A 21,665-nucleotide genomic window follows, 5' to 3' on the forward strand; every position below is an offset into this window, starting at 1 on the left:
CTTTTTTGTCAGCCCCTTTTCTATGCAAATAAATATATTTTTAATTGCATTAGGATTATGCTTTGTTTATAACATTACGCTTTGTCTATAACAATGTGTCATATTTCCCCCATAGGATTAAATCTTCTTCAGTCTTATTTTTTTTTTTTAAGATTTTTATTTATTTATTTGAGAGAGAGAACACGGGAGAGAGAGAGACCAGAACGGGCGGGGACGGGGCAGGGGGGAGTTGTGGGGGGGTGGTGGCAAAGAGGGAGCCCGACGTGGGGCTTGATCTTAGGATCCCAGGATCATGACCTGAGCAAAAGGCAGACACTTAACCAACTGAGCCACCCAGATGCCCCTTCAATCTTATTTTTTTTTTATTAAAGATTTTATTTATTTATTTGAGAGAGAGAGAGAATGAGAGATAGAAAGCACGAGAGGGAAGAGCGTCAGAGGGAGAAGTAGATGACTCCCTGCTGAGCAGGGAGCCCAATGTGGGACTCAGTCCCGGGACTCCAGGATCATGACCTGAGCCGAAGGCAGTCGCTTAACCAACTGAGCCACCCAGGTGCCCCTTCAGTCTTATTTTTAATGGTTATATGTTGTTATGGAAATTTTAAAAGAATTAAGGATCAGTTTTTATATGAGACTTTGCTAAGTGTTAAATTGGTAAGCTAATGAGACTGGGAACTCTGAATTTTAGAGAGAATATGCTTTTTTTTTTTTCTTTTAAAGTAAGCTCTAGGTGCAACATGGGGCTTGAACTCTAGACCATGAGATCAAGAGTCGCATGCTAAAAAAAAAAAAAGTGTCGCATGCTCTACTGCTCTACTGGCCGAGCCAGCCAGGTCCACCAAGAATATGCATTTCTTAGACGATGATGAAGATACACAGATGATATGTCAAATTGAAAAGCACAATCATTTTTAGGAATGCTGAGTGGAATGGTAAAAGACATTTGGGATTTTGCTATGTAGTTAGAGTTAATTTTCTACCTTTTCCCCCCTTTAAAATAAGTTATTGATACTTTCATAAAAGTAAGATATGTCATTTTTAGGAAATTCACAAAACACAGGAAAGTAGAAATAATACAAAAAATTGCCTGCAATTATGCTGCCCTACACCAACCTTTTTGAACATTTCTACTCTCTCTCTTTTTTAAAACATAATAGGGATCATACTGTAGACTGTTTTGCATTTAATTGTGGAAGTCTACCCAAGGGGGGTGGGATTTTAGGGGCTGAGAGGAGAAAACAAAAGGAAAGAAGACTTTAGAGACTTGAAAGAGGAGGTCATTTTAGATCTCTCTCTGAAGTTTTGCCCACACCATAATCTGTGATTGAGCAGGAGGTTGCCCAACTGGAAGGTGAAGATGTGGTGTAGCCCTGGCTTGTCTCAAGGAGGGCCACACACAGCCCATTTGTTACATTCATGACTTAGCTATGTAAGTTCTTGCTAACCCTGCTGTCATTCTTAACAGGGATGTTTTTGAACTAAACTTCATGAATGTCAAATTTTCCAGTGGTTATTATGACTTCTCTGTCAAAGTTGAAGGTGACAACCGTTATATTGCAAATAGTGTCGAGGTAAGTGCTTTTCTTGTCATCCTCATTAAATCCACAGAAATGACCAAGTAGGCACATGGCATTAATCGTCTGGTATGTTGCCTTCATTTTACAACCAAGTTAATGTGAATATGTTAAGAGAAGCGTAGGCTTTTTTTTTTTAAAGATTTTTATTTATTTATTTGAGAGAGAGAATGAGATAGAGAGAGCATGAGAGGGGAGAGGGTCAGAGGGAGAAGCAGACTCCCTGCTGAGCAGGGAGCCCGACGCGTGACTTCCCTCCCGGGACTTGATCCCGGGACTCCAGGATCATGACCTGAGCCAAAGGCAGTTGCTTAACCAACTGAGCCACCCAGGCACCCAAGAGAAGCGTAGGTTTAAACTACGCTTCGCCAAGAACTTGATCATAGTGAGTTTTATTTATAAATTATTCATTTTCTATTATGATTTAGTATTAGTATCTCATATAAAATTATGAAGTAGAAAAAATAAAAATCACCTATAATTTCACTGAGACATAAGTATTCTTATTATGATGTTTTGTGTGGTAGGTCTTGATAGATTTAGAAAAATGCCTGATACTAAGTAGGTGACGAAAAGCATCCAGTGACATACCGTAGTGAGGCTCTCTGGGTAAAGTACAAAAGAAAATCAGTAAGTTTCTTTTCTTTTTTTGTGTGTCGGGGGTGAGGGCAGCAAAGCAAAGTTTATTGAGAGATAGCAGAGTTCTAGTACAAAGCTCCCGAGGAGGGAGGGGACCCGAGAGGGTTACCCGAAAATCAGTAAGTTTCATAATGAATTGTTTCATGTTTAGCTAACTCTAGTTGTGTTGAAGATCCAAAGTGGTTTTAAGGATGGCAAACTATGCTTCATTTATCTGATGCTTGAGGAGTGAAGTATTACACATTAGTGCTAGTTTTCCCAGCTAATTGGAGTATACCCCTTCAGTCACCGTGGCTTTCATTTTAACCTTTTTCATAGAAGTTTATTTAAGATGAATTACATGTTTTCCTACTTTCTTAAACTTATGGTTTGGTTAAAAGATATGGATATGGTTTAACCACTTCTTATTCTGAATTAGCATCATCAGTATGAACCCTTTATTGAAGGCCTATGACATAAGAAGCCTAGTTCTGTGTGCTTTTGCTTACATTATTTTTGTCTTACAACAACCCTAAGACACACACAGATCATTGCACAGAAGAGGCTCAAAGGGGTAGAGTAACTTGTCCAAGGTCATCCAGCCTGTGCTTGGGTGGATTCCCTGCCCAGTATCAGTTTAGTCAGCGTGCCCTGGAGAGTTTACAGCCTGCATAGTGGCTGCAGAGCTGTGTGCAGCTGCACTAGCTGGCCTTCCCTTCAGCTGTCATTTCTCAGTGCTTTTGCCACCGTGTCTTGGCTGTATCTACTTAATTAATTATTGTGCCTTCTCTTGGTTGAGGGGGACTTGGAGTGGTCCTGCGCCTTTCCTGAATAGATAAAAATATGCTGTTTCAAAAGTGGGGCATTACTTAACATAGGTAGATTAAACACTAATATTTAAAGTTTGTCAGAGGAAAATATTTTCTGGAACTCTTTTCTTCACTTTTCAGGTGTCATTTTCCGCTCACTTTTTTTCTTTTTTAAAAATTTATTTTAATCTTTATTTTTTTAAGTAAATCCTATGCTCAACCTGGGGCTCAAACTATGCCCAACATGGGACTCAAACTCATGACCCTGAGATCGAGTCACATGCTCCACCGACTGAGTCAGCCAGGTACCCATTGTTTTTCTTTTTTTTTTTTTTATAAGATTTGATTTATTTGACAGAGAGAGACACAGCGAGAGAGGGAACACAAGCAGGGGGAGTGGGAGAGGGAGAAGCAGGCTTCCCACTGAGCAGGGAGCCCGATGTGAGGCTCGATCCCAGGACCCTGAGATCATGACCTGAGCTGAAGGCAGATGCTTAACCAACTGAGCCACCCAGGCACCATCATTTTTCTTTTTTTAATAAAATGTTTCATTTTTTTCATTTAGAAATAATTTTGATCTTAAGTTGCAAAAATGGTATGAAGAATTTCCATGTAAAGTAATGAAATTTTTAGTTTTTTTATGTTTTTAATTTTTTTTAAGATTTTTCATTTATTTATTTTTGAGAGAGAGAGAGAGAGAGAGCAAGCATACAGAGGGAGAGGGAGAAGCAGACTCCCCACTGAGCAGAGAGCACGACACGGGGCTCAATCCCAGGACCCTGAGACCATGACCTGAGCCGAAGGCAGAGGCTTAACCAACTGAGCCACAAGGCGCCCCAAGTTTTTAGGTTTTAAGATGGAAAACTGTACCTCATTTATCTGATGCTTTGTGGGAATGGACTTAACAAGTATAGTAGTATAAAGAATGCCCCTTACCCAGCTTCCCCAAATGTTAATGTCTTATAACTGTTATATAATTATCAGACCCAGGAAATTTACACTGTTTGCGATACTAGAATTCTACTAGAATAATAGAATTCTACTGTAAGAAAAAGCTATCCCTCTCCCGACCCTGTCTTCATTTATTTATTTACTCAATTTATAACACTTTGGGCTCATGGAAATTTATTTTACTCTGTAGGTTATGATCCTTTCCTATCATCATTTATATTGTTGCTCACATCATCCCAGATTTGACCTTTAGAAAGCTCCTCAAGTTGGCTTCTATGACACTCGCTTTTTTTTAATGAAAGGACAAGGCAGCTGGAAAGTTTGACCTTTTCAAAAGTGGGGCATTACTTAACGTAGGTAGATTAAACACTTATATTTAAAGTTTGTCAGAAAGGCAGATATTTTCTGGAACTCTCATCTCTTTTCTCTACCTCATGTCTGACCTTTTTGGGCATGAGACATCTGATCCTAGTCCATTCACTAACACAAAATTTGGATAGAAACTATTGTAGTGTGCACCTTGAACCTTTAAAATCTAGATCCTTTGAAGTTTAGCTTCTCTCATTAAGGGTCCTCATTTGCAACCGAACACGGTAAAAGGCAGACTTTTCTTTCTTTCCTTCTCTCTTTAAAAAAAAAATTTTTTTTTGCCTGAAACCTTTTCTTCCTTCTATCTTCACAGTCTGAATAACAACATATCCAGTTGAAGTGCCATACCCATAGGACACAGTTGTTTTTTTTTTTTTTTAAGGTTTTATTTATTTATTAGAGCATGAGCAGGGGGTGGGGGGATTGGGGCAGAGGGAGACAGAAAGGCAGGCTCACCAGTGAGCGAGGTGCCTGATGCGGGGCTCCATCCAGGACACTGGGATCGTGACCTGAGCTGAAGGCAGACGCTTAACCTAGTGAGCCACCCAGGCGCCCCAGGACACAGTTGTTCTTAACCTCTTCTTTCTTTCCATTTCTGACTCCCAGTCAGTCACCAGGTCCTGTTGATTCCACATTTGAATGGCTTTTGCATGAGCCCTTTATTCTTCAGTCCCTGTGTTCCTGGTTGGGGAGAGCCCTATATTCTCTATCCAGATTGGTAAGGGAGTTTCTAGCTACAGCTGGCCCTTGAACAACAAGGGTTTGAACTGCATAGGTCCACTTACATGCGGATTTTTTTTGACAAATACAGTAGAGTACTGTAAATGTATTTTCTCTTCCTTATGGTTTTCTTTCTTTTTTTTTTTTTAAGATTTTATTTATTTATTTGACAGAGAGAAAGCACACGCAAGCAGAGGGAGAGGGAGAAGCAGGCTCCCTGCTGAGCAGGGAGTCCAATGCGGGGCTCCATCCCAGGACCCTGGAATCATGACCTGAGCCGAAGGCAGATGCTTAACCAGCTAAGCCACCCAGACGCCCCTCTTATGGTTTTCTTGATGACATTTTCTTATCTCTAGCTTTATTGTAAGAATATAGTATACGATATGTATAATGTACAAAATAAGTGTTTATCGACTACGTTATCAGTAAGGCTTCTGGTCAACAGTAGGCTATTAGTAGTTAAGGTTTGGGGGAGTCAAAAGTTATACATGGATTTTCAGCTGCACAGGGTGGGAGTCGGCACTCCCCACCCTCCATTGTCTTCAATTTCTTCCCCTTCCATTTAATTTTCCCTAAGTGCCGCTAGAGTGATAAAATCACATTGTTCCCCAGGTTAAACATTTCTTTGGTTTCCTTTTGCCTGTGAGTGAGGTCTACATGCCTGGGAATGGTTTAGAAGGTCCTCCACAGGGCATGTGCACATGCTTCAGTGTGGGTCTGTCCCCATCCCCTCAGTGCTAGCTGCTCTTGACTGCATACTGGTTCTCAGATACGCTTTATGTGCACATGTCTTTGGATCTCAACTCTTGCTTCCCTCCATAAGAAAGGCTCTTCCCCTCCCTTTCTCATACACTCAACTACTCATGCTGGAAGGTCTAGTTCAAATGTTTCTCCTTCATCTGTGCTCCCATAGAACTTTATTTTATTTTTTTAGTATGGACTATTTCAAATATACAGAAAAGAACTTAATAATTTAATGAATCCTCATGTACCTACCAGCCATTCAACTCCTTCATACCCTAATATTTTGATGTATTTGTTCTACCCCCACCCCACCTTTTTTGGTAAGATATTTCTGTATTTCTGTTATACATACACGTATTTTTAAACAATATAGTGCATTGATTTGCATCTTCTTAAAATTTGTATATTGTATGCATCCTTTTGCAATTTGCTTGTTCTCATTCAATATTAATTTTATGACAGTCCCATTTATGTCTGTAGAACTAGAACTATATGCATTCTATGGGTAATTGTCATGAAATTGTCTTCCTTTTATGAATGAATCAGATTTTTATTAATTCGTTTTCCTGTTGGTGGACATTGATTTCCACTATTACAAACAATGCAGCTGTGAACATCTTAGCACATGTTTCCTTGTGTATATTTTGCTTGTTTATCTAGAGTGAAGTTGTGAGATCATTGGTTGCACTTAGCTTCCAGCTTTATTAGGTATTGCCAAATTGCTCTTCTCTTCATATTCTTACCAGTATGTGGTATTAAGAATTTTTGGTAATTTGACGGATATGAAGTGGTGTCTATTTTTTCTTTTTAAGTTTTATTTTTTTTAGTAATGTCTGCCCCCAGTGTGGGACTTGAACTCATGACCCTGCGATCAAGAGTCCAACATTCCACAAACTGAACCAGCTGGGCGCTCCAAAATGATGTCTTGTTTTAATGTTTTTCCTAGTGAGATTGAGCATTTTTTCTTGTTTATTGGCCTTTTAGTTTTCCTTTTCTGTGAATTGTTGTCTCTTTTGTCTGTTTTTCTTTTGGCTTGTTAGTCTTTTTATTATTGAATTTTAGGAGCTGTTTATGTTCTGGAAACTAACCCTTAGTTATAAGCATCAGATATCTTCCCCCAGTGTTGCTTTATGGCATCTTTTGTTGCACAAAAGTTATTTTCAGTGAAGCCTAATTTAAAAGTGTCTTTGCCTTGAGGTGCCTGGGTGGCTCAGTCGTTAAGCGTCTGCCTTCGGCTCAGGTCATGATCCCAGGGTCCTGGGATCAAGCCCCACATCAGGCTTCTTGCTCAGGAAGCCTGCTTCTCCCTCTCCCACTCCTCCTGCTTGTGTTCACTCTCTCCCTGTCTCTCTCTGTTAAATAAATAAATAAAATCTTTATACACACACAAAAAAGTGTCTTTGCCTAGATTGTTTTTGCTTTTTGTGTTTTTAAAAAGTCCTATGCTACTCCAGAGTGATAAAGATAATCTCCAATATTTTCTTCTAACGGTTTTTAAGGTTTTTTTCCCCCTATATTTATGTTTAGGGCTTCAATATACTTAAAGTTTACTTTTGTTGCTATAGTATTTTATATCCTGTTGATAGTTGTTCTTACTGTATTGTATTACCATTGTTTGCTTATATGTGTTGCTTTTTCATTGGACTGGGAACTCCCTGTGAGTAGAGACCAAACCTTATTTTTTCAATGCTTAGTCTCCATCTCAGACCATTTTAGAAGAAAAGGATGGAGTGTGTAAAGATGTTACCCTACATTCCTGGGCTGTTAGAACTATGGTAACTCATCTTTGAAGGGTGAGCTTTTTATCCTACACAAAGTATCTTGGCTTTTTTTTTTTTTAAATAACAGCTTTATTGAGGATATAATTCACAAACCCATTAAAGTATATATAATTCAGTGTTTTTAGTATATATTTTTTTAAAGGTTTATTTATTTATTTTAGAGAGAGGGAGAGGAGTACATGCATGCGCGCGAGATAAGGGGCAGAAGTTATGGGAGAGAGAATCTCAAGCAGACTCCCGGCTGAATGCCAAGCCCGAAGCGCAGCTTGATCCCACCACCCTGAGATCATGACCTGAGCTGAAACCAAGAGTCGGCCACTTAAATGACTGAGCAACCAGGGCCCTAGTGTTTTTTTAGTATATTTACAGAGTTTTGCAACCATCACTGCTATCAAATTCCAGAACACTTCTATCACCCCAGAAAAACAGTCCCGTGTCTGTAGTAAACATCCTTTATTCTGTAGGAATATATCCTCTTTCCAGTACTGACAATTACTAATCTACTTTTTATTGTTATGGTTTGCCTACTTGGGATATTTCATAAAAATGGGGTTATATAATATGTAGCATTTTGTGTCTGGCCTTTTTAATTAGCATATTTTTCAGGTTAATTCATGTTGTAGCATGTATGAGTACTTTATTCCTTTTATGGCTGAGTAATATTCCATTGTGTGGACATACCACATTTTGTTTATCAGTTCATCAGTTGATGGACATTTGGAGTTTTTCCACTTTTTTTGGCTATTACACATAATGCTGTGAACATTCATGTACACATTTTTGTTTGAACATCTGTTTTCGGTTATATGAGGTGTATGTCTAGGAATGGAATGCTGGGTCATATGATAAACTCTATGTTTATAAACTTTTTGAGGAACTGACAAACTGTTTTGCAAAGAAGTTGCACCATTTTACATTTCTACTAGTAATATGTAAGGGCCCAATTTCTCTACATCCTAACCAACACTTGTTATCTGTCTTTTCATTCTGGCAATCCTAAGTGGGTGTGAAGTGGTCTCTCACTGAGATTCTGATTTGCGTTTCCCTGATGGCTAATGATATTGAGCATCTTTTCATGTGCTTATTTGTTTATCTTTGGAGAAATGTCCATACAGATGATCCTTTGCCCATTAAAATTTTTTTATTTCTTCCTTTCCAATCTGTCTATCTCTTATTTCCTTTTTTTGTTATGCTATTTGTCTTTTTATGTTATTGAGTTTTACAAGTTCTTAATATATTCTGGATACAAGTCTCTTACCAGATACATGATTTGCATATATTTTTTCACAGTCTGTAGATTGTCTTTTCCCTTTGTTGATGTTGGTTTTTGAAGCACAAAGGGTTTAATTTTGATGAGGTTCAGTTTCTTTATTTTTCTTTCATTGCTTCTGCTTTAAGTGCCATGTCTAAGAAACCATTGTCTAATCCAAGGTTATGAAGATTTACTCCTCTTACAGCTTTAGCTCTAACATTTAGGTTTCTGATTCATTTTGAGTTAGTTTTTATATGTGGTGTAAGGGAGGGGTCCAACTTCCTTCTTATGCATGTGGAAATCCAGTTGTTGCATGTGGAAATCCCAGCACCTTTTGTTGAAGACCATTCTTTCCCTATTGAATTGTCTTGGCATCAAAAATCAGTTGACCATAAAGGCAAGGGTTAATTTCTAGGCTTGCAGTTTTATTCCATTAGTCTGTATTTTTTCCTTATACCAATGCTATGCTGTCTTGGTTACTGTAACAGCTTGGCTTTTTATAACTTCAAATCTGGTGTTTGTTCAAGTGTTTCTGTGATTGTTGGAAAAATTATCTAAGTGCCAAATAGCAGAAATGGCTAATAACTGTTATTCATGCAATGATAATAAGCCCCAACTGAGGCCATTGCTGTCCTTCTTCCCAGTGATGAAGTAAGCATTACAAAATCTCTCCTTCATTGTGTTATGGCTTTATGCGCGCGCGTGTGTGTGTTCTGACCTCTGTCACATATGCAGCTTTACTTTGTAATTTCAGTAATAGTCACACTCAGAGCCTCAGAGTGGGTCAGCAGGTCCTGTTTACTCTCCTGAGAGATGCTTGACATTGGTCAGAGTGCATTAACGGTGGTTTGGTGTGGAAGGCCTGTAATAGCACTCATTGACATTGGACTTGCTGTCAGGGGAAACGGGTTTTTGAAGCTGTCATTAGCATTAATTGCCCCTAATGCACCATTATTTTTGACAGTAATGAGCTAAACAAGGGCAGTTATTACTCTCAGCAGAAAGACTGCATTTCCTGGTGTTAAAACATTTTTTGAGGTATATGTGGTATGCAGCAGAGGCAAAGAAAGGACTAGTATGATTCAGCGTAAAGCAGGCTTAGCTGCATTTAAAGTGGCTAAGTAAGTCCCTTTCCTATTATAAAAACTAATCCTGAAGTGTTAGTGTGAAGGAAGAAGCAGCTAACCCACAGGGATCCTACTCTGAATTCTTTACAATGCGGCTTTGAAAAAAGTTACTATAATTTTTATTTCTCACTTTGCTTTAAAAGAGTAGCATAAAAATGCTTTTCTTTTCAGTGTTTCTAGAGACCCATTTGTAGTAAGATTTTAGGAGCAGAAAGACTTGTTTTTAAACTGTTCGCTGTTCAAGAACAGCCCTACAGTGTTTCTCCGCAGCAAAGAAACCTTTAACTTAGGGAGCCTTTTAGAATTAGTGCTGAGAGCAAGCCCAGAATGACTTGAGTTCACTGCAGTTTGCCCTTTTGTCATCCGTGCGTGTATTGTCTGGGAATGCTTATGATGTCTTTAGAACAAACACACAGTTGAATCTTAATGAGCAGACCTTCGCAACTATGTTATTGTTGAAAGTTTATACTCAGGATTCTAAGTAAAAACCCAGAAAGTTGATGGCTTTTCTGTCATTATAATGAGGATACCTTGTGGAGCCTTACACAAATCTTTAAACATCTGTCTGTATATACCCATCTACAGAAAGGAAGAGTATTATTTTTCAAATCATATTTATTGGGTGGTACTTTTTAATACAAAATGTTTATAAAGAAGAAAGTATATGGCATGCAGTCTCATTGCTCAGATGATCCCTATTTTTTCAAAAAAGGAGTAAAATATGCATGTAGTTTAAAAAAATTCAAAGTGCAAAAAGGTATGTAATAAAATGTAAGAACCTTCTCTCATCCCTTCAGTCCCGCTCCTCTCCTCAGAAGAATCTAACAGTTAACTGTGTTCATTTTAAGAAAAAGAAGGATGTGTATATTAATGAATGTATGCATATCCTTTCTTGTTTACACAAAAGGTATTATTCTATAAACAGCTGTATTCTTTGCTCTTGTCACAAAGTAGAGGCTCCCAGCGTTCCCCTCTGGGGTCTTTTCAACTTGATGGCCTCCCCACCTCAACCCTCTGCCACTCCCCTGCCATAATTCACCCAGTCGCCTAGACTCCATGACAGTGCTGTTAAATATAATTCTGTCCATGGGTGGCTGTATATTCAAAAGTAGGTGATAATATCTCTGTATCTGTCCATAGACATCTACCTTGTCTTTTTAAATTATTCCATGGTAATTCATAGCGTATTCATGTAACTAGTGTCCTGTTTATGGACATTTAGGCAGGCAGTGATTTTAAGATCACATTTACAAATTAAATGAGGGAGCCATTAAGAGAATGAGTCAAAGAAGTGAAGAAGGAATTATCTGGTTAATGTTGATGAAGATTGCAGAGTAGTTACTGTGAAGACAGATTGTTTCGATAGCATGGAACATTGCTAAACTCCTACCTCTCCCCAGACTGAAGGACTGCTGAACCTTCCTGCTACAAATTTCTCATTCCCTGACCAAGGGCTACCCCCAGGCCGACTTAGGTCACAGTTCCTTCTCCTGTGCTTTTGTAGCACTTGGAACATCCCTCCATTAAAGCAGCAGCCTGGTTTGTTAAAATTTAGCTTTGCATCTGTGCTTCCCTGTAGGACGAGAAGTACATCTTACCATCTCTGTATATCCCCTGCACACCTGGGTGTTCCAGATGCTCAAGGGGGATATAGAGAAAGTGATCTTAGTGGGTGTCTTGCTAAACATCAGTAGTTTAATCACAACTGCTTCTTTGCTTGAGCCTTCCACTCTAGTTTTTCTTCAAATGGTGTCAGTGCCTCTCCACATTGGGTTTTATATAGCAGAGTTTGCTCTGGTTCTGAGCCTTCTATGAGTTGTGAAGCTGTTTGCTCAGCACAGAGCCCAAAGAGCCAAAGGAGAGGGCCCCCCCCCCCCAGCTCTTTCCTTGGGGATCTATTCAACTTGAAGACCATCTATTTCCCTTCCCTACCACCATGATTCACCTGGTTGCCTAGACTCGGTGACAGGCAGTGCTGCTGAACATAATTCTGCCAATAGGTGGCTGTATATTCAAAAGTAGGGGCTAATAATATCCTTACAGCCTCTGGTAATAAATTTTTACATTGTAGGTTTTTTGTTGTTGTTTTTTTAAGTAAAACAGAATACCCCTATTCAATCTAAATAATTGAGATAATTATATATTATCTTAATATAATTGAGATTTATATATTATATTATATATATATAATTATATATATAATATAATTATATATAAATAATTGAGGTAATTATTAGATTATATTGAGATATAATCTAATAATTCAATCTGATAATTGAGGCCGTTATCACAAAATAGTTATTATGGAGGTGGGAGAGAAGGCTGTTAAAAGAAATTACTTGATAGCTATTTTTATCCCTTTTTAATTTTTCTTCTTTGCCCTTGATTTGAGGCTGTCACACCTTGATAGTGCATTTTAGCAAAATGCCAAAGCCGTCCTTCAATTATTTGCCCAGCCCTTTCCCTCTATTCCTTGATCCTGACTTAGACTATAAACCAGTGGATTTGGCAAGGATTTCCTTAAGCATTACATTCAAGCTTATCAAATATTTGGAAGTCTTATGGATATGTTTGCACATAAGAAGTACGTTGGGTTTTAATAATTTGCACATTAAAACTTAGATTTTAGATTAAAAATTTCCCATGAATAGACTTTCAGAATGTTTTCTGCTTCTTGGAATTTTATACTTACTTTAATCTAATTTTTAAAAAGTTCTTGTTTATTGTGTTGGCTAGCTCCTCTTTGTGAAAATATTTATAAGGCACGCATAGAATTCAAACACTAAGAGTCAGGATGGACTGGTCTGTGCTTCTATCAAACCCCAAGTCTCAGTAGCTTAGAACAGCAGAAATTTCTTTTTTACCCATGCTAGGTATCTCAGTGTGTCAGCTGGAGGCTCGGCTTCGTGCTGTCCTTACTCCAGGACCCAGACTGAAGGAGCAAACCTCTCTCTGCACATTGTTTATGTCCATGTCAGAGGAAAGGAGAGAATCACACACTGACTCTTAAAGCTTCCATTGAGGGGGCTCACATTTCATTGGCCAAAGCAAGTCACGTGGCCACACCTGACTCCAGGGGTCCTGGAAGTACAACTCTACTGTGCTCAGAGGGAAAACCAGAAGTACCTGGTGAATGGTGCAAATGATAGCCGTGGCATCATGTCTTCGAGGGCAGACCTACAGTACTAGTACTGCCTGGCATAGAGTTAAGTGTTGCTGGGAAGCTGGATAGCAAGGTGCCTGAGAGCATGGACACTGAGTCAAAGTACCTGAGCTTGAATACTGGCACTGTTGCTTACTAGCCAGCTAAACTTGAGCGAGTGGCTTTATCTTTTTTTTTTTTTAAGATTTTATTTATCTGAGAGAGAGAGAATGAGAGACAGAGAGCACGAGAGGGAAGAGGGTCAGAGGGAGAAGCAGACTCCCCGCAGAGCAGGGAGCCTGATGTGGGACTCGATCCCGGGACTCCAGGATCATGACCTGAGCCGAAGGCAGTCGCTTAACCGACTGAGCCACCCAGGCGCCCCTGGCTTTATCTTTTTAATCTTTAATTTCCTCATCTGAATTAGCATTAATTTAGAGAGTTGTGAGGATTAAATGAAATCGTTGTTATAAAGTCCATTGTGTAAAGTCTTTCACGTGGCAAACAATAGCCATCCTTAGAATTGAGTACTTGTTGATTTGAATTATTTGAAGGTTACTGCTCACAGGCTTTCCCCCTTATTTATTTTAAAGGGCACGTGAAAAACATCTATTTTGTTTTCCTCTTTTAGTATATACCATCAACCAAAGCCAAAGAAGGGATAAGAATCAAGGAGTTGCTTTTAAGCCTTGTTCATAGGAGAGGTGGACATCCTATCTGGCTGAGTCAGTTTTACTAAAAATCATTGAAGACTCCCATCCTGGGATCATCTTTGTGAGGAAAATTTGGATATGCCTGTTAATTCCTGGTGATTTTCTTTTCTTTTTTTTTTTTTTTAAAGACACATTTATTCAGTGTCATGATCAAATTATTACATTTAGCAATCAACAGCATGGGTGCAAAAAAAAAAAATCTACATTAAAACCCTTTGTTGGAATGCTTTACACTTTCCACAGAATAGAAACTAAAATAACCTGTTAAACAATTAGTCACAAATACAGTCCTCGAGTTTTTTGCCCATACACATGAGTATTGTCTAAAACATGTCTTCTCTGTAGCAGCTCGGCCCTGCCACCACTGTGCTTAGCTGAGTTCACAAATCTGTTGTAACCTGTAGCTTCCCTGTCACTTCTCTGGCTCTCCTCTCCTGCTAAGCCTTGTTTCCTGGCAGTGATTAAAACTTTCTGCCGCTGCCGTAGCTACTGCTGCTGCTGGAACCACCATAGCCACCTTGGTTTCGTGGTTTGGCAAAGTATTGGCCTTCACCACCATAGAGGCCAGAGCTTCTTCCTCCAAAATTTCCTTCTTTCATGGGTCTAAAAATTTGAGGATTGGTTGTTGTAATTGCCAAAGTCATTATAGCTTCCGCCACCTCCAGAGTTGCTTCCATCATTACCAAATCCGTTACAGCCATCCCCACGGCCACCATATCCACCACCACCTCGACTGCCACCAAAGCCACCTCGACCACTGAAGTTCCCTCCACGACCAAAGTTGTCATTCCCACCAAAACCACCTCCACGACCACCACCAAAGTTTCCAGAACCACTTCGACTTCTTTGGCTCGATGAAGCACTAGCCATCTCTTGCTTAGATAGGGCTTTCCTTACTTCACACTTGTGGCCATTCACAGTATGGTATCTTTTGAATGACAATTTGTCTACAGAGTCATGGTCATCAAATGTTACAAAAGCAAAACCTCTCTTTTTGCCACTGCCTCGGTCAGTCATGATCTCGATCACTTCAGTTTTCCCATACTGTTCAAAATAATCTCTTAGATGATGTTCTTCAGTGTCTTCTTTAATGCCACCAACAAAAATCTTTTTCACAGTTAAGTGGGCACCAGGTCTTTGAGAATCTTCTCTTGAGACAGCCCTCTGGTTCCACAGCTCTTCATCCACCTTGTGTGGCCTTGCATTGGCTGCATCCACCTCCTCCACAGTGGCATACGTGACAAACCCAAAGCCTCTGGAGCACTTGGTGTTTGAATCTCTCATTACCACACAGTCCATAAGCATTCCCCATTGCTCAGAATAGTTCCTCAGACTCTCATCAGTTGTTTCAAAGCTCAAACCTCCGATGAAGAGCTTCCGCAGCTGTTCAGGCTCTTTGGGAGACTCTGACTTAGACATGACGGCGGTGGGAGGGGAGACTTTAACGATTAGTACTCGGCAGTGTCCATGGGCAGACCCTGGTGATTTTCTCGTATGTCTCACTTTAGCTCCGAGTCAAGATCTCCACTGAAGTTGGCATCACGAATGTTGATCTCTCCACCGTGGATAAGGATCAGAGCATTGCACCCAAAACCACCCGGTAGGTTGGTTTCTCGGCACAGGGTGAGCCCAGGCTTGCGCTGAGAGGAGCACGCCCAGGCACTGAGCCCCGTTTCTGTGTCAGCAGCGACCCAGCTTGCGCCCGCAATTAAAGAGGTTCCAGTTTTGCTGGTACCGCGCCAAGCAGCATCCCGGCAGGTTTGGGGGTTGTCTATACGGGCGGTCCATCCACAATGGAATAGGCAACATCTGAGTCCAAGTCAGCTATGCTACCAAGCACATTATTTAGTTCTGATGACTTTTTTCTTTTTTTTTTTTAAGACAAGACTTTGTCAATGAAGGAAGCAGTGTGTTTATATTTGGTATAATCTCTTTATCTTCATAGTCCTGAATCTGCTTTTAGTGGCCTCATGACAACTCTCTTTGGCCCACAGTGGGTCTGAAATTGGTTGGAGGCCTCAGAGGTCCTTAAGAGTTGAGATGGCAGATACCTAGTACCGGGGCTGTGAATTCCTTTCTCAGGTTTGTCAGTCATAGCATTTGCTCCTGCTGTACCAAAATCTTTTTTTAACACCAACTTCTAGATAACTGTTGGCAGTTGATTAGAGGGGGGCCAGAGCACTGTGTGAAGCCTATTTGTCAGCCCTCTCCCAGATCCTTGTTTTTGGGGAGCCCATCTAGACCCCTGGTATAGTTTGGACCCCAGCTTTACTCACCTAGGTGGCTCTAGCTGCCAGAGAAGGAACGTGAACGCTCAAGGCCATTATGAAAGACAGAAGATGTTAGCCAGAGCCTAGAAGCTAAGCATTCACTCCTTTTAAGTCCTCTGAAAGGGCTGGGCTTTCTGCCTCTGGCTTAGTTACCTTCACTGACATTGGAGATGAGAGCACTGTTGAGAATCCACGGAAATAATGTCTGTGAGGATGCTTAGCAAAGTTTAATCCTCTATACAAATGAAGAGTTGGTATTACTCACAAGTAAATATAAAGCCTAAGTATAAAATATAGCCAGGTGTGGGCTCTAGAGCCATTTGGCTTGGTTTTTCCCCTGGCCATCTCACCCTTCCATCCCAGGAGATGGCTATGGAAAGAACAGTTTTTTCATCAAGTCTGCCTTTTGAGAAAATGACTTTTTAAAACCCAATTTCAGGCAGAAAAATACACTGAAACTGTGTCCAGGAAAAAAAATACAGCATAAAAAAAAGAAAAAGGGATGAGTGCCCTTCTTTGCTTTGCGTCTCCTACCCCCTCATCTCCCACCCTCGCTCACACGTAACTGCCAACATCAACGCCATGATGATTTCCCCTGGCGGTCTCACCCGCCCGGCTCTCCACTCCACCTGCGTGCGTGCACCCCACTGGTGCCTGACCTGGTGGAGCTGACATCCTTACCCTTAGGTCCTTGAAGCGAAAGCCAAAGCCTGGAGCGTTTGTACGAAGCATTTCCCCAGACCCCAAGGAGTTTATTCTGTACTTTTCTCATCCTGGCTCCCTCAGTGCAGTTTGCCCTCTGGTCACAGTTTCTCTCCTCCTGTCTGTCCACAGCAGGAAAGTGTTCCAGTGGGAGAGGGAGGATTAGGCAGTGAAGTGCCGTTTGTCTTTTTTATTCCGTTCTCAGAGATCTGCAGATCCTCTCTGAAGTCTTGCTGTATACATGTCTCTTTCAGGGTGACCTACCCAGCGAAAGCCAAGGGCACATTCGTCGCAGACAGCCACCAGAACTTTGCTTTGTTCTTCCAGCTGGTAGACGTGAACACTGGTGCTGAACTCACCCCTCACCAGGTCAGGAAAAAGCCCAGGTGCTTCTCTTCGTCTGCAACATTAACGCACGCCAGGGTTGTTGGTGTGGTGTATACAGTCCTAATTCCTGCTGCTGGGTCTTCACTCTGGACCCTGATGGTCCATCACATTCTCCCACATGACACTGTCCCCTCGTGTACTGGTGGTAACCCTGAACGTGGAAGACACAGTTCTTTTTAAAAGATCAGCTGGTACGGAGAAGATATATTTAAGGCAGATTAGCACTTAATTGAGGCTTTTTGCTTTCTGAGGAAAAAAACAAAAACAAAACAGATTGAAATAATTTGAAAAAGGAAAACTTAGGCAGTAGGCCCAAAATGTTTAGTTCTGACCACAGCAGAGTTTGTGGGAATCGAAAGAATAGCCCTTTTTAACTTGTGCCTACTTTGTATTATAAAAGAAACAGCTTTCACTTTTGTTTTCCATATATAAAATAATGATAATTATTATTTAAAAGATCTTCAAATCATACCCTTTCCCCAGAGAATCTGATATGGCCCCTTGTCTTCTCAGAAGACACCTCTGTCATCCCCCTTGACTGAGAATAACTGCTTTCAGCCCTTCCCCATCCATGGCAGTACTATAAAGGGAAATTCAAGTAAATACTTTGCTGGAAGATGGGAAAGAGCATGGGACCTGGTGGCCTTGGTTTAGGTGCTTTGTAGGGATACTTGAGCAAGAGCTATAGCAGACTTGAGTTCGTGCCGAGAGATAGCTTCAGAGCAGATGACTGAGGTGAGTGGATTCACTTGGAAACCTTTTGCTTTCTGTCTCTTCTAGCTCCAACTGCTATACATGTGCCCAGGCCCCAGAGTGGCTGCTCCCAGAACCACCACCCTCGCACTTCTCTGCTCTCCCCTCCACCCCCAGCTCCAGAGAGCTCCAGAGAGCTCAGTCAGGGCACTTAGCCATGGCTCACTGACTCAAAGCACTTCAACCTGTTAGCATTTCCCAGCTCCTTTTCAGAATGACATTTGCCAGTAAAACAGCACAAGGGAGGAAAGAATGTGAAGAGAAGAAATCACGAGACTAAATTGGTGGGATTAGGGCTAGGACAGGGAGAGTTAGTGAGGAAGTGTGACTTTAACTGAATACTTGTCTCACCCAAGATTATGCTTCAGAACCATGGCATAGAGACCTCCCAGGTAGGGCCTGCATTTTGCAGGTGAGCCTGGCTGCCACCTGCCCTTGGGTATGGCAGGAGGAAGATCAGGCAGCATCCGGGCTCTTAAATCCCATTTTTGGCCAAGACTGCCGTAGGCAGGATGCTTCACATCTTTGGGCCCTTTCCCTAAATACTTTGATGGTTGTTCTTTGTTGCCCAGGTGTAAAGTAACAAATGAGATTTACATTTTTTCCCATGGATCCAGCGCTGAATTGTGTGACCATGGCAACTCATTTAATCCTCATGCCTTATGATCTGTTAAATGGAACCAGTCTACCTGTCTTGTTCAATCCTTTATTTCGAAACAGCTGAGAGAAAAGCTCTGCATGGATGTTAAATTTTGCTGCAATTCTAATATGCAGAAGCCTTAGTTTCTCATGCCACTGGCCAGGATAAAGTGATTAGACTTGGACCATCGCGCTGACGAGAATCTCAGCTACTGTTTGTTGACTGGCTAGCATTATACCAGGCCCGGCACTAAATGCTTTGCATTCATCATTGTGAATCTGGACACAGATGTACCACCATCTTTCTCTCGTAAAGATGAAGGGCTCAAGGCCTGAGGAGGTTACGTAACATGCAAATCTGCCTGTCTTCAGAGCCTAGGCTCTCTCTGTGACACTAGGCTGCTCTGCTCAGTTAGAACTCTGCCTTGCTATCAATCCCCAAGCCTCTTCCACTAAATCTTTAGCTGGAGGCACTAGGAAATTGAAAATGGGCCTCTTACAGTTCCACCTCATTTCCCTTCTTTCCACCCTCTGGTGAAGAAGTTAATTGGGCAGCAAAGTGGCCAAAAGGCTGGCAGGAAGAAGAAATTGCAGCGGCAGCAAAGAGCTTAAATCATCTCCAAACTGGGCATTCAGCCTCCAAGTAGTTGAGAATTGGCTGGACCCCTAAGTTAAATTTCTTATACTAACAAAAAGTGAGCCCTGCTCTCGGAGCTGGTGCCGAGAGTGGGACGGCCACTCCTTGACAAAAGAGCCAACAGTCTGTTGCCTTGTTGATTTGGTGTTGGGCATAGAGGGAGTTTTGAAATGATCAGATTAAAGATTGTAGTACTGTTCCATCCAGACATTTGTCCGACTCCATAACCAGAAGACGGGCCAGGAAGTGGTGTTTGTTGCTGAGCCAGACAGCAAGAATGTGTACAAGTTTGAACTGGATACCTCCGAGAGAAAGATCGAATTTGACTCTGCATCCGGCACCTACACTCTCTATCTGATCATCGGAGATGCTACTTTGAAGAACCCAATCCTTTGGAATGTGGTATGTGCCCAGATGCGCCTTGACCAAGGCAAGAGTGGCTGTGCCACCCACAGAGACAGCTTTTTTTTCCCCCTAGCCTCGCCTGTGCAGGGCAGTAAATAGGCCTGGTGAGGTGAGGGCTTGTGCTCTTTTCCACTAGAAGTCTTAGGAGTATGCACATGGCCTGGCACCTAGTGCTTGATCAGTAGTAATTGAATGAGTGAATGGAGGCTAAATTTGCCCTCGTGGTTCCTAGCGAATTTCTAGAAAAGTTACACTTGAAGGAGGTTTTCATTTTATAGCAAAATGCTATAGGGAATCCATAGATGTAAGAGATAAAGGCCCCGGTCTTTGAGATGCAGTACAGCCTCAGGGTGGGGTGGGAGAGGGTAAGAGTTGAATTGTGATAATTCGGGATGGTTTGGGATAGTTAGTTGTAGAATCTAATGCAAGATGCTCATAAACTATTAACCAACATTTGCCTACTGTGTTATAGTTTACATAGTGCTTCTCACCTACATATCTCACCTTTGATTGGTGTGATGAAAGACAAACTTGAAAGATCACATTCGAGCCAGGGGTTGAAGAATTGCAAGGTTTATCAGAGTATATATCTGGGGGCTGTGGAATGATCGTTAGGGAAGAGCCTGCAGAAGGTGCTTTTGGTGAGACCTAAATGGGTCCATTTTGCTGGAGTACCTGAGACTGGTCCAGAGCAGGAGGTGGTTGGAAAGGTAGTAGAGGCCAAAGCGCAGGCCCTGAACGGTGGTCGCTCCCTCTGCAAGACAAAGGGGCAGCTGTATTTCTTTGCGTTGTAGGCAAAGCTTTTTTTCTTCTCCTGGACTTTGGGCTGTTTTTTGTACAAGAGCACATTTTCTTTTCTTCCTTCCTTTCTTTCTTTCTTTTTTTTTTTCTGTGACTAAATCACACTTCACAGGGACACCAAGCAGTTTCTGATTGCAGCTGTAACAGCCTGAATACCAGCTGGGATTTTTGTATTAAGCAGCTCTGTGGGGCTCACCAGGCCAGTAGAAAATTGGAACTCTTGCTTTAAAAAGCATTTTCAACAAATACTTGTTTTGTTCTTGAAATTTTTACTGCCCCAGTTTGTCAGCTAATGGATCAGAAGTGATTGGACTGCTTGGAGCTATTTTCAGTTATGGTCCTGGATGTGAGTTAGAGGAGGCTACCCTGCTGACGAGTTTCAACCCCTTCTCTGCCCTTGCCTTTAAAAACTGCCCTTATTTTTTTAGGCCGATGTGGTCATCAAGTTCCCTGAAGAAGATGCTCCTTCGACTGTCCTGTCCAAGAACCTTTTCACCCCCAAACAGGAAATTCAGGTATCAGAAGCCTAGGGGCTCCTGCACTAAACATGGAGGGGAAACATGAAACAGGCAGTAAACGCCTGGGCTGCAGTTCTGGCTGCTTCTTCAGCCCGTTCATAGTGTGGGCTTCGCCACCCTGTGAATTAGGACAAATATCAGTCCCATCCTAGAGCTTGAAGAAACAGATTCAGAGCCCAGTGTTCAGCTTCCTGAAAGTAGATAGTTGGACATAAAATAAGAGGCTATTTTTCCTAAGCATCCAGAAGATTCAGCCTTAAGCTGGCTGCTTGAGAGCTACAGCACGGGTGGGTTTGGCTTTCTTCCTCACTGCTCCTGCAGAAATCAGGGCTGTTGGGACCTCTAGGTGGAAAACTCACCTGGGCAGGAGGACAGGGCTTTCCTCCCCCAGGCAATTCTCTCTCCAAAGACTCACCTTCTGTGCACACAGTTAGCAGTCTCTGCCCAGCTCAGCTCATGAGACTGTAGTGAGCATCAAAATAGGTAACCACGGGTGTCTGGGTGGCTCAGTTGTTAAGTGTCTGCCTTCGGCTCAGGTTGGGATTGAGCCCCGCATCGGGCTCCCTGCCCTGTGGAAAGCCTGCTTCTCCCTCTCCCACTCCCCCTGCTTGTGTTCCCTCTCTCGCTGTGTCTCTCTGTCAAATAAATAAATAAAATCTTGAAAAAAAGAAAAAAAAGTAGGTAACCAAAAAGGAAAGAAAGACTTTGAAAAGTTTCTAAAACATTTTACAAAATAAACATAAACAAAACGAA

The 21,665-nt window shown here is 41.4% G+C and overlaps 1 protein-coding gene and 1 pseudogene across 1 annotated transcript in view; one reads left to right on the top strand and one right to left on the bottom strand.

Annotated features, from left to right (window-relative positions):
* Positions 1 to 21,665, top strand: part of RPN2 (ribophorin II) — a 59,161-nt gene that overhangs the window by 27,398 nt on the left and 10,098 nt on the right. The window contains exons 9-13 of the mRNA XM_028118591.2: positions 1,466 to 1,571; positions 15,309 to 15,400; positions 17,027 to 17,141; positions 19,396 to 19,590; positions 20,823 to 20,909. Coding sequence (XP_027974392.1) covers positions 1,466 to 1,571; positions 15,309 to 15,400; positions 17,027 to 17,141; positions 19,396 to 19,590; positions 20,823 to 20,909 — 595 coding nt within the window. The remainder of the gene's footprint in view (positions 1 to 1,465; positions 1,572 to 15,308; positions 15,401 to 17,026; positions 17,142 to 19,395; positions 19,591 to 20,822; positions 20,910 to 21,665) is intronic.
* Positions 14,148 to 15,235, bottom strand: LOC114220637 (heterogeneous nuclear ribonucleoprotein A1-like; annotated as a pseudogene).

The sequence above is a fragment of the Eumetopias jubatus genome, unplaced genomic scaffold (genome assembly GCF_037043125.1).
Source record: "Eumetopias jubatus isolate StellerSeaLion01/CBP00866 unplaced genomic scaffold, mEumJub1_p1.0 scaffold_9, whole genome shotgun sequence".
Taxonomy (NCBI): Eukaryota; Metazoa; Chordata; class Mammalia; order Carnivora; family Otariidae; genus Eumetopias; species Eumetopias jubatus.